The sequence below is a fragment of the Aquarana catesbeiana genome, linkage group LG01 (genome assembly GCF_042186555.1).
Source record: "Aquarana catesbeiana isolate 2022-GZ linkage group LG01, ASM4218655v1, whole genome shotgun sequence".
NCBI lineage: Eukaryota > Metazoa > Chordata > Amphibia > Anura > Ranidae > Aquarana > Aquarana catesbeiana.
The window spans coordinates 969,480,288-969,493,693 of record NC_133324.1 but is presented as its reverse complement, the minus strand read 5'-3'; the positions used below and the strand labels follow the sequence as shown (position 1 = coordinate 969,493,693).

The window sequence follows — 13,406 nt, the reverse complement described above, 5'->3', positions numbered from 1 at the left end:
CAACTTCTTGGCCGGAGAGCTCAGGAGAGTTCAAACACTCCTGAGCCCATCCTTAATCATCAACTCCATCTAGTGATCATAATGCAGTTCTTATTCTGATTGAGAAATGTCATAAAAAAATACCACATTATGGCCACTAGATGGAGCTGAAGATTATAGGAAATCACTGTGTTAAAGTGGAGTTCCACCCACTTTTGGAGAGGTGGTCTTAAACGAAAGACCACCCCCCCCACCCCTTGTTTTTTGGATATTTAAAAAAAGAGTTTTTTTCTTTGGTACCTTTTTGCGGTGAGCCCCCCTGCTGTCTTTTGGGACCTGTGTGTGTCCCAGAAGACAAGCTGGCCATTCACAAAGTACCGTGCGACTCGAGCATGTGCAGTAGGAAACCGGGAGTAAAGCCTCAAGGCTCCACTGCCGGTTTCCCTTAGTTGGAATGGCGGCGCCTGCACCCGATCCGAAGGACAGATAAGGATGAGCCGAACCCCCACCGCCCCAGGTTCGGTTTGCACCAGAACATGCGAACGGGCAAAAAATTTGGACGAACATGCAAACACCTTTAAAGTCTATGGGACACGAACATGAAAAATCAAAAGTGCTCATTTTAAAGGCTTATATGCAAGTTATTGTCATAAAGTGTTTGGGGACCCGGGTCCTGCCCCAGGGGACATGTATCAATGCAAAAAAAGTTTTAAAAATGCTAGTGATTTTAAAGATGCATAAAGTGAAACAATAAAAATGAAATATTCCTTTAAATATCGTGCCTGGGGGGTGTCTATAGTATGCCTGTAAAGTGGCGCAGTTTTCCCGTATTTAGAACAATACCACAGCAAAATTACATTTCTAAAGGAAAAAAAGTAATTTAAAACTATTCGCGGCTGTAATGGATTGTCGTGTCTCGGCAATATAGATAAAAATCATTGAAAAAAACGGCATGGGTTCCCCCCCAGTCCATTACCAGGCCTTTTGCGTCTGATATGAATATTAGGGGAACCCTGTACCAAAATTTAAAAAAAAAATTGCGTGGGGGTCCCCCCAAAATCCATACCAGGCCCTTCAGGTCTGGTATGGATATTAAGGGCAACCCTGTACCAAATTTTTTAAAAAATGGCGTAGGGGTCCCCCCCAAAATCCATACCAGACCCTTATGCAAGCATGCAACCTGGCAGGCCTCAGGAAAATAGGGGGGGACGAGAGAGCCGTACCAGACCACATGCCCTGAACATGGGGAGGATGCTTTTGGGTCCCCAAAGCATCTTGTCCCCATGTTGATGGGGACAAGGGCTTCATCCCCACAACCCTTGCCCGGTGGTTGTGGGGGTCTGCGGGTGGGGGGGCTTATAAGGATCTGGAAGCCCGCTTTAAAAAGGGGACCCCCAGATCCCCTCCCCAGCCCCCTCACACCTCTACGCAATCAGTCCCCCTCACACCTCTACGCACTCAGCCCCCCTCACACCTCTACGCACTCAGTCCTCCTCACACCTCTACGCACTCAGTCCCCCCTCACACCTCTACGCACTCAGCCCCCCTCACACCTCTACACACTCAGTCCCCCTCACACCTCTACACATCCAGTCCTCTTCACACCTCTACGCATCCAGTCCTCTTCACACCTCTCCTCTGCGCACTCAGTCCCCCTCACACCTCTACGCACTCAGTCCCCCTCACACCTCTACGCACTCAGCCCCCTCACACCTCTATGCACTCAGTCCCCCCCACACCTCTACACACTCAGTCCCCCTCACACCTCTACGCACTCAGCCCCCCTCACACCTCTACGCACTCAGCCCCCCTCACACCTCTACACACTCAGTCCCCCTCACACCTCTACGCACTAAGCCCCCCTCACACCTCTATGCACTCAGTCCCCCTCACATCTCTACGCACTCAGCCCCCCTCACATCTCTACGCACTCAGTCCCCCTCACACCTCTACGCACTCAGCCCCCCTCACACCTCTACGCACTCAGCCTCCCTCACACCTCTACGCACTCAGTCCCCCTCACATCTCTATGCACTCAGCCTCCCTCACACCTCTACGCACTCAGCCCCCCTCACACCTACACGCACTCAGCCTCCCTCACACCTCTACGCACTCAGTCCCCCTCACACCTCTATGCACTCAGCCTCCCTCACACCTCTACGCACTCAATCCCCCTCACCCCTCTATGCACTCAGCCTCCCTCACACCTCTACGCACTCAGCCCCCCTCACACCTCTACGCACTCAGCCTCCCTCACACCTCTACGCACTCAATCCCCCTCACACCTCTACACACTCAGCCTCCCTCACACCTCTACGCACTCAGCCCCCCTCACACCTATACGCACTCAGCCCCCCTCACACCTCTACACACTCAGTCCCCCTCACATCTCTACGCACTCAGTCCCCCTCACACCTATATGCACTCAGTCCCCCTCACACCTCTACACACTCAGCCCCCCTCACACCTCTACACACTCAGTCCCCCTTACACCTCTACACACTCAGTGTACACCCACATGTAAAGGTGGTCTTCCTAGTCCCAGGTCCTGTTTCTACATGTCCCTGTGAGACACAAGAGGAGCTGCAATCCAAAATATAGTACAGTACACACGAGGGGTACATATGCAGGAAGCAGACAGAGGTGGCAGTAAAGAGCCCGACTGTGAGCTGAATAACACAGAGCAGCAGCTGCTGACACGCACGAATATAGAGAGCCAGCCACGACTACAGAGCACCTGCCCTGCCTTGTCCCAGCCCTGATAGCTGGCCTGACACCCCCCAATATGTGGCACATGCCCCCCCCATAGGTACGCCACTGCCTAGCTGGTCAGCAGGCTTGACGCTTGAAGACTATCTGTGAGTGCCAAGCCAGGGACCCAGCAAAGAAGCGGGGGTGACGCTTGAGGAAGATCCGAAGTTTAGTGAAAGACTGGAAGCTCATTGAGTGAAGACCCACGGTGAGTGACTGTGGAGTAAGCAGAGAACTTTTTCTGTTGTCAATAGTTGAATACAACTTCCGTTGTAACTGCTACAAGATTGTTGCCATAGGAGACAGCGGTCCTACCTATACAGAAGTGGTGTCCGGCTGGAGGTCTTCACCTGTATAGCTGTCTACCTATAGAAGTCTCGGAGTCTGCCAATTATCATTGCATCTACTTAAGGGTGTCCTGGGCCTAACCCTCTCTCCCACAGTTCTGTTCAGGAGACAATAATTCTCTTTGCATTCAAAAAGTGTCTGGTGCCCACCTGTTCATTTTGCACCCACCATGCCTCGCAACCCCCTCTACACAGAAGGATGTCAGCTGTACCTGACTCTAGAGGTCCCGGACTTTGCTACATTAGATATCTACAGCGTTATGTATGTCTTGCATGGGAATAATAAATTTGTTTTAGCAGGGTACACTATGTTTGAGCCTTATATCTTTTATAACCTGGCTATAGAGGTGTGAGCTGTTTGATGGAGTTTGAGGAAGCAGCCATCTGGAGCAAGGTTAAGAGGATTGAAGAGCTGGGCTCTGTACACTGAAGTTTTGAGCAATACACATTATATGCATGTTTCTTGTTTCTTACGATAAGCAGGTTTTTTACCTGGTGAAAGATAAGCACAGAAGCATGAATATATTTTGAAGACACTTGGGTGTTAATCTTCACTTGTATTGAAACCAACTGAGCACTTAACATTAAGGGGGCACATGAGAGATGATCGGCTGTCCTCCTGTTTGTTGTAATGTGAAAATGACTTCAAAATGTTTCTTACTCAAAGACTTCAGCTCATATTTTGATGTTTTCAGATAAAGAATCTAGGAATTCAACCCAACCAATCTACATATTTCCATTGAAAACATATCTGAATAACTGGTGGCTGACGAAGTTTGTGCCCTCCGTCTATACTGTGGTTCTCCTCGTGGCTCTTCCTCTCAATATAATGGCGATTATCATGTTCTTGGTGAAGGTGAAGGTGAAGAAGCCAGGAGTGGTGTACCTGCTGAACCTAGCCACTGCTGATGTTCTCTTTGCTAGTATTCTTCCTTTTCACATTGTGTACCGATTCTCAGGAAATAACTGGCTGATGGGGGAAGGGATGTGCCGATTTGTCACTGCCACGTTTTACAGTAACATGCGTGGATCCATCCTGCTGATGACGAGTATCAGTGTGGACCGGTTCCTAGCTCTGGTCTATCCGGTCCAGTCCCTTCCCTGGCGCACAATGAGACGAGCCTGGCTGGTGTGTTGCTGCATCTGGGCGATCTCGATCGCCAGCACCGTGCCACTTCTCATAAGGCGACAAACCCAAAAATTTCCACTCCTAAAGATCACAACTTGTTCTGATGTTCAGGATGTCGATTCTTTTTACAAGTTTTATGTTAACTACTACTTCCCTATTTATATGGCTCTTTTATATTTCTTACCTTTAATTATTACAACCTTCTGTTACTTTGGAATCGTCCGCAGCCTCAGCACACTGAGCATCAAGGGTGCCCAGAAGAGATCCCGAGCCGTCTTCCTGACTGTGGTTGTGCTGTGTATGTTTGTTCTCTGCTTTGGCCCAGCCAATGTTATTTGGTTCATGCATTACCTGCAGGTCTATAAACAAGCCAGTACCTTCCTGTATGTCGTCTACATTGTCTGCGTCAGTATGAGCAGTGTCAGTTGTTGTCTGGACCCTCTTATCTATTACTATGCATCTTCCCAATGGCAGAGACATGCGTACAGCCTGCTGGGTTGTAGGAGAGATTATAAAGCACTAGTCAAACAGCATTGAGTTCTCATCCAAAAAGAGAAAAAGTTCTAACAAACCCCCTGAAACTTCCCGGTTTATATAACTTGATGAGGTAGTGTACCCCCAGTGCTTTCTCGTGTCCCTGGCTTCCAAAGACAATTCCTAGTATACCCCAGTGCTTCCTCCTGTCACTGGCTTCATAAGAAGATTCCTAGTGTATCCCCAATGCTTCCTTGTATCCCTGGCTTTTTCAGAAGAATCCTAGAGTACCCCCATTACTTCCTTGTATCCCTGGTTTTCTGAGAAGATTCCTAGTTTACCCCCAGTGCTTCCTTGTGTCCTTTGCTTCCTTAGAATATTCCTAGTGTACCCTCAGTGCTTTCTCATGTCCCTGGCTTCCTAAGAAGATAACTGGTGTACCTCCAGTGCTTTCTCATGTACCTGCTTCCAGAGAATATTCCTAGTGTACCCCCAGTTCTTCCTTGTGTCCCTGGCTTCCTAAGAAGATTCCTAATGTACACCCACTGCTTCCTTGCGTCCTTGACTTCCTAAGAAGATTCCTAGTGTACACCCAGTGGTTAATTGTGCACTGGATTCCTTAATACTCCTAGTGTACCCCCAGTGCTTCCTGAGCAGATAACTAGTGTACACCCAGTGCTTCCTTGTGTCAATGGTTACCTGAGAATATTCCTAGTGTACTCCCAGTGCTTTCACATGTCCCTGGCTTCCTCAGAAGAATCCCAGTTTACCCCCAGTTCTACCCCATGTCCCTGGCTTCTTAAAAAGATTTCTAGTATACCCCCAGTGCTTCCCGTGTCCCTGCTTTCCTCAGAAGAATCCTAATGTACCCACAGTGCTTTCTCATATCCCTGGTTTCCTGAGAAAATTCCTAGTGTACCCCAGTGCTTTCTTGTGTCCTTGACTAACTGTGAATATTCCTAGTATACCCCCAGTGCTTCCTCATGTCCATGGCTTCCTGAGAGGATAACTGGTGTACCCCCAGTGCTTTTTTGTGTCCCTGGCTTCCTCTGTCCCTGACTTCCTCAGAAGAATCCTGGTGTACCCCCAGTGCTTCCTCGTATTCCTGGTTTCCTGAGAAGATTCCTAGTGTACCCCAGTGCTTCCTTGTGTCCTTGGCCTTCTGAGAATATTCCTAGTGTACTCCCAGTGCTTCCTTCTGTCCTTGGCTTCCTTAGAAGAATCCTACTGTACCACCAGTGCTTCCTTGTGTCACTGGTTTCCTGAGAAGATTCCTAGTTTACCCCCAGTGCTTCCTTGTGTCCTTGGCTTCCTGAGAATATCCCTAGTGTACCCCCAGTGCTTCCTCATGTCCCGGGCATCCTGAGAAGATAACTAGTGTAACCCCAGTGCTTCCTTGTGTCCTTGGTTTCCTGAGAATATATCTAGTGCAGCCCCAGTGCTTCCTTGTGCCCTTGGCTTTCTGAGAAGATGTCTAGTCACCCCCAGTGCTTCCTCGTGTCCCTGGCTTTCTGAGAATATTCCAAGTGTAACTCCAGTGCTTCCTTGTGTCCTTGGTTTCCTGAGAAGATGTCTAGTGTACCCTCAGTGCTTCCTCGTGTCCGTGGCTTTCTGAGAATATTCCAAGTGTTGCCCCAGTGCTTCCTTGTGTCCTCAGTTTCCTGAGAAGATGTCTAGTGTACCCCCAGTGCTTCCACATGTCCCTGGCTTTCCGAGAATGTTCCTAGTGTAACCCCAGTGCTTCCTTGTGTCACTGGCTTCCTGAGAATATTCCTAGTGTAACCCCGGTGCTTGCATGTGTTCCTGGCTTCCCGAGAAGATGTCTAGTGTACTCCTAGTGCTTGCATGTGTTCCTGGATTTCTGAAAAGATTCCTAGTGTACCCCCAGTGCTTCCTTGTGCCTTTGGCTTTCTTAGAAGATGTCTAGTGTACCCCCAGTGCTTCCTCATGTCTCTGGCTTTCTGAGAAGATTCCAAGTGTAACCCCAGTGCTTTCTGATGTCCCTGAATTCATTAGAAGATTACTAGGTCAACCCCCAGTGCTTCCTTATGTCCCTGACTTCCTGATAAGATTCTCGTGTCCCCGGCTTCCACAGAGGAACCCTAGTGTACCCCCAGTGCTTCCTTATGTCACTGGCTTCCAAAGAAAACTCCTTGTGTACCCCAGTGCTTCCTTATGTCCCTGGCTTCCTAAGAAGATTCCTAGTGTACCCCCAGTGCTTCCTCGTGTACCTGGCTTTCTGAAAAGATTCCAAGTATACCCCCAGTGCTTTCTGATGTCCCTAAATTCATGAGAAGTTTACTAGTGCACCCCCAGTGCTTCCTTATGTCCCTGACTTCCTGATAAGATAACTAATGTACCCCCAGTGCTTTCTCGTGTCCCTGGCTTCCACAGAAGAATTCTAGTGTACCCCCAGTGCTGCCTTATGTTCCGTCTTCCAAAGACAATTCCTAGTGTACCCCAGTGCTTCCTCCTGTCACTGGCTTCCTAAGAAGATTCCTAGTGTATCCCCAATGCTTCCTTGTGTCCCTGGCTTTCTCAGAAGAATCCTAGTGTACCCCCATTGCTTCCTTGGATCCCTGGTTTCCTCAGAAGAATCCTAGTGTACCCCCATTGCTTCCTTGGATCCCTGGCTTCCTGAGAATATTCCTAGTGTATCCCCAGTGCTTCCTTGTGTCCTTGGTTACCAGAGAATATTCCTAGTGTACCCCAGTGCTTTCACATGTCCCTGGCTTCCTCAGAAGCATCCTAGTTTACCCCCAGTTCTACCCCGTGTCCCTGGCTTCTTAAAAATATTTCTAGTATACCCCCAGTTCTTTCCGTGTCCCTGCCTTCCTCAGAAGATTCCTAGTGTGCCCCAGTGCTTTCTTGTGTCCTTGGCTTCCTGTGAATATTCCTAGTGTACCCCCAGTGCTTCCTCATGTCTATGGCTTCCTGAGAAGATAACTGGTGTACCCCCAGTGCTTTCTTGTGTCCCTGGCTTCCTCTGTCCCTGACTTCCTCAGAAGAATCCTGGTGTACCCCCCAGTGCTTCCTCATATCCCTGGTTTCCTGAGAAGATTCCTAGTGTACCCCAGTGCTTACTTGTGTCCTTGGCTTCCTGAGAATATTCCTAGTGTACTCCCAGTGCTTCCTTCTGTCCTTGGCTACCTCAGAAGAATCCTACCGCCGTACCCCCAGTGCTTCCTTGTGTCACTGGTTTCCTAAGAAGATTCCTAGTTTACCCCCAGTGCTTCCTCGTGTCCCTGGCTTCATCAGAATAATCCTAGGTTACCCCCAGTGCTTTCTTGTGTCCCTGGTTTCCTGAGAAGACTCCTAGTTTACCCCCAGTGCTTTCTTGTGTCCTTGGCTTGCTGAGAATATTCCTAGTGTACCCTCAGTGCTTTCTCGTGTCCCTGGCTTCATCAGTGGATTCCTAGTGTACCTCCAGTGCTTCCTTGTGTCCCTGGTTACCCGAGAAGATAACTAGTGTATCTCCAGTGCTTTATCGTGTCCCTGGCTTCCAGAGAATATTCCTAGTGTACCCACAGTTCTTCCTTGTGTCCCTGACTTCCTAAGAAGATTTCTAGTGTACACCCAGTGCTTAATTGTGTCTCTGGTTTCCTCAGTACTCCTAGTGTACCCCCAGTGCTTCCTAAAAAGATAACCGGTGTACCCCCAGTGCTTCCTTGTGTTCTTGGCTACATGAGACGATTCCTAGTGTACCCCCAGTGCTTCCTTGTATCCTTGGCTTCCTGAGAATATTTCTAGTGTGCCCCAGTGCTTCCTTGTGTCCCTGGCTTCCAAAGAAGAATCCTAATATCCCCCCAGTGTTCCCTTGTGTCTCTGGCTTCCTGAGAAGATATCTAGTGTACCCCTAGTTCCTCTCATGTCCCTGGCTTCCAGAAAGAAATTCTAGTGAACCCACAGTGCTTCCTTGTGTCCCTGGCTTCCTGAAGATTCCTAGTGTACCCCCAGTGCTTCACTGTGTCCCTGGATTCCTCAGAAGATTCCTAGTGTATCCCCAGGGCTTTCCTCATATCCCTGGTTTCCTAAGAAGATTCCTAGTGTACCCCCAGTGCTTCCTTGCATCCTTGGCCTCCTGATAATATTCCTAGTGTACCCCAGCGCTTCCTTGGGTCCCTGGCTTTATGGGAAAATAACTGGCATACCCCTAGTGCTTACTGGTGTCTCTGGCTTCCTTAGAATATTCCTAGTGTACCCCCAGTGCTTGCATATGTCCCTGACTTCCTGAGAAGATAACTGGTGTACCCCCAGTGCTTTCTCGTGTCCCTGGCTTCCCCAGAAGAATCCTAGTGTACGCCCAGTGATCCCTTGTGTCCCTGGCTTCCTCAGAAGATTCCTAGTTTACCCCCAGTTCTACCTTGTGTCTCTGGCTTCCTAAGAAGATTCCTAGTGTACCCCCAGTGCTTCCTCATGTCCCTGGCTACCTGAGAGAATAACTGGTGTACCCTTGGCACTTTCTCATGTCCCTAGCTTCCTGAGAAGATTCCTAGTGTACACCCAGTGCTTCCTTATGTCCCTGGCTTCCTGAGAAGATTCCTAGTGTACCCCCAGTGCTTTACTGTGCCCCTGTCTTTCTCAGAAGATTCCTAGTGTACCCCCAGTGTTCCCTGGCTTCCTAAGAAGATAACGGTTGTACCCCCAGTGTTTTCTCATGTCCCTGGCTTCCAGAGAATATTCCTAGTGTCCCCCCCCGCTTTCTTGTGTCCATGGCTTCCTAAGAAGAATCCCAGTGTACCCCCAGTGGTTCTTTGTGTCCCTGGGTTCCTAAGATGTTTCCTAGTGTACACCCAGTGCTTTCTCAAGTCCCTGGCTTCCTGAGAAGATTCCTAGTGTACCTCCAGTGCTTGACTGTGTCCCTGGCTTGCTCAGAAGATTTCTAGTGTACCCCCCAGTGCTTCCCTTTATCCCTGGTTTGCTGAGAAGATTCCTAGTGTACTCCCAGGCTCCCTTGTATCCCTGGTTTTCTGAGAAGATTCCTAGAGTACCCTCAGTGCTTCCTAAAAAGATAACCGGTGTACCCCCAGTGCTTCCTTGTGTTCTTGGCTACATGAGAAGATTCCTAGTGTACCCCCAGTGCTTCCTTGTATCCTTGGCTTCCTGAGAATATTTCTAGTGTGCCCCAGTGCTTCCTTGTGTCCCTGGCTTGCAAAGAAGAATCCTAATATCCCCCCAGTGTTCCCTTGTGTCTCTGGCTTCCTGAGAAGATTCCTAGTGTACTCCCAGTGCTTCCTTGCATCCTTGGCCTCCTGATAATATTCCTAGTGTACCCCAGCGCTTTCTTGGGTCCCTGGCTTTGAGGGAAAATAACTGGCATACCCCTAGTGCTTACTGGTGTCTCTGGCTTCCTTAGAATATTCCTAGTGTACCCCAGTGCTTGCTTATGTCCCTGACTTCCTGAGAAGATAACTGGTGTACCCCCAGTGCTTTCTCGTGTCCCTGGCTTCCCCAGAAGAATCCTAGTGTACATGCAGTGATTCCTTGTGTCCCTGGCTTCCTCAGAAGATTCCTAGTTTACCCCCAGTTCAACCTTGTGTCTCGGGCTTCCTAAGAGGAATCCTAGTGTACCCCCAGTGCTTCCTCATGTCCCTGGCTACCTGAGAGAATAACTGGTGTACCCTCAGCACTTTCTCATGTCCCTAGCTTCCTGAGAAGATTCCTAGTGTATACCCAGTGCTTCCTTATGTCCCTGGCTTCCTGAGAAGATTCCTAGTGTACCCCCAGTGCTTTACTGTGTCCCTGTCTTTCTCAGAAGATTCGTAGTGTACCCCCAGTGTTCCCTGGCTTCCTAAGAAGATAACGGTTGTACCCCCAGTGTTTTCTCCTGTCCCTGGCTTCCAGAGAATATTCCTAGTGTCCCCCCCCCCGCTTTCTTGTGTCCATGGCTTCCTAAGAAGAATCCCAGTGTACCCTTAGTGGTTCTTTGTGTCCCTGGGTTCCTAAGAAGTTTCCTAGTGTACACCCAGTGCTTCCTCAAGTCCCTGGCTTGCTGAGAAGATTCCTAGTGTACCTCCAGTGCTTGACTGTATCTCTGGCTTGCTCAGAAGATTCCTAGTGTACCCCCAGTGCTTCCCTTTATCCCTGGTTTGCTGAGAAGATTCCTAGTGTACCCCCAGTGCTTCCCTTTATCCCTGGTTTGCTGAGAAGATTCCTAGTGTACCCCCAGGCTTCCCAGTGCTTCCTTGTGTCCTTGGCTTCCCGAGAAGATAAGTAGTGTACCGCCAGTGCTTTCTCGTGTCTCTGGCTTCCTGAGGAGATTCATAGTATACCCCCAGTGATTGCTTATCTCCCTGGCTGTCTGATAATATTCCTAGTGTACCCCCAGTGTTTCCTTGTGTCTCTGGCTTCTGGAGAAGCTTCCTTATGTCCCTGGCTTCCTGAGAAGCTCTCTATTGTCCCTTAGATTCTTAGCTCATACCATTATTGAACCAGATTGATTCAGCCTATACATACTTCTATCATATACTACTTTACTTCTATGCTGTTATGACAGCATCTATTGATACATAGGCATGTATGTTTCAGTTGACATTATTAATAGATACTGGGAGATCTTTGGTGATCTTTGGTGACACATTCCCCCATCCCGGCCATGTCTGCCCCCTGTTTGTGCTCTGTTGGGTTGGTTTTTCCTCTGCCTCCTCAGCTCCCGAGCCGGACGCTCATTACTGCCACCTCTGGGTATCAAGCAATTGGTAGTCTGATCCAGCCTTCGGTGAGTATAGGGCCATGCGTTTTGGACCCTCTTGACTAATTTTCATGATATCATATCTGTGCTGATACTTATTTGGTTCATTATACCCCCTACAGATGTACTACACACGCATCTACACCTGATGAACCCAGCATGGTCTTGCGAAATGCGTTGGGATACTTTTCATGCCTGTGTACTTTGCAATTTACATTCTATACCATGATACGTGTAATGACATTTTTTTTACTGTATGTATCATTTCAGTGGCTTGGCTATGATTCATGTTTATGTTTGCATGACAATTTTAATACATTTTGAGACTGCATTTACTCTGTCAATTGTTGGCTTACCGCATTCACCTCATTTAAAGTCCCGGGGCGATTTCCTGTTTTTTGTTGTGCAATCTGTAGAGAGACAATTTGTCTCCAAAGAAGGTCTTCAAAAATAACAGAAATAAATGTCTCTTGTTACTGTTATATGTTTTACTCATGCAAAACTCTTCAGTGAATGTGTTAAAATGTAAAATGATATATTTTGGGAGTTCATACATTGCAACTGTCCTAAATTCAAGTTTAAAAATCTTGGCACAACCTGCAACTGCTAATCTTTCTACTTTCTAATATTTACTTTGTAACTCTTTTCTTCTGAATAAACTTTCAAATCCTATGGTCATGAACAGAGGTTGTTGCTTTCCTTATCAAAGAACCTAAAGAGGAATTTCATTCACCCCCCTATCCATTTTTTACTCCTCTTTTAGTTGTCATGTAGCATTGTCCTCGACTCAGACCCAGCGTTATTCTGCTGTGATCCCCTGTGCTGCTGGCAGAGGCAGGGTCCTGTGCCGCCATCTTTGGTCCTGACATTAAGTGTCAGGTGCCTCCTACTGGTTCTGGCAACCTGGTCCCTGATGATGCTCCCCTGGGTCTGCCATTCTCCAGCTGCATGAATGGAACCTGAAGCATCCTGGGCTATGTGACATGCATGTCCCAGGAGTTTTCTGAGCACAGAAGACATCATTCTGGCCAAGACAATAGTGACAGCTGGGGGCTGGGCTTACTTACAAAATTAAGAAAAAAAAACAGGTGGGGGGGGTATGGGGCTGGAGTGAAATGATGCCCAGTGCATGGGATGTGTGAAGGTCTTTACAGTTTGGGGACTCCTTTAGATTACTTTTTTTATAGTTCTGAGAATGGTTATGAAAACCCCTTTGGATATGGATATGAAGCGAAGCAAATAAAGTCTGTTATAAAGTGCTGATGGGCAGGCTTGTTTATGACTGCAGACAGTGTATGTCTCTCCAATCATAGATGCTCAGTGTACAATCTGTACCCGCACCACCAGAAAGAGCCACGCTGTACCCACGCCACCAGAGAGAGCCACGCTGTACCCACACCACCAGAAAGAGCCTGGTCCCTACCCTCAAGGAGCTTACAATCTAAGGTCCCTAAATCACACTCATACTAGGGCCAATTTAGACATGATCTAATTGACCTACCAACATGTCTTTGAAATGTGGGAGGAAACCGGAGTACCCGGAGGAAACTGACACAGGCACAGGGAGAACATGCAAACTCCAGGCCGGTGGTGTCGTAGTTGGGATTCGAACCAGTGACCCTTTTTGCTGCTAGGCAAAAGTGCTATCCACTACACCACCGTGCCGCCCTAGGGACAACATCACTGACATCAATAACCAAATATAGTCACGTGACCATATTTGGTCAATTACATCACCAAGGAGACCCCTCCCTTTTCTCTACATTTAGCGGCGGGGCCCAGGACATGCCATTTAGCACAAATGAGCCACTGGAAAGGATCATGTCAACATAGGTGGAAATGTTTTCTTTCAGCAGATAGTCAATTGTGATTGACGATGGATATGCACTAACTAGCTATCAGAACACTATCAGGGCACTAGTGTTAGCGCTCACTGGTATAGAACACTGTACTGTACTGTACTAGAATTACTGCTCACTGATTGGTTGCTAGAGGTTACTGCACAATGTTACTGCTCAATAATTGGTTGCTAGAG

At 48.2% G+C, this 13,406-nt stretch overlaps 1 protein-coding gene across 1 annotated transcript in view; it reads left to right on the top strand.

The window, feature by feature from the left end:
* LOC141122543 (proteinase-activated receptor 1-like) overlaps window positions 1–12,101 on the top strand; it is a 105,796-nt gene extending 93,695 nt beyond the window's left edge. The window contains exon 9 of the mRNA XM_073611982.1: window positions 3,773–12,101. Coding sequence (XP_073468083.1) covers window positions 3,773–4,743 — 971 coding nt within the window. The 3' untranslated portion in view covers window positions 4,744–12,101. The remainder of the gene's footprint in view (window positions 1–3,772) is intronic.
* Window positions 12,102–13,406: the final 1,305 nt, after the last annotated feature.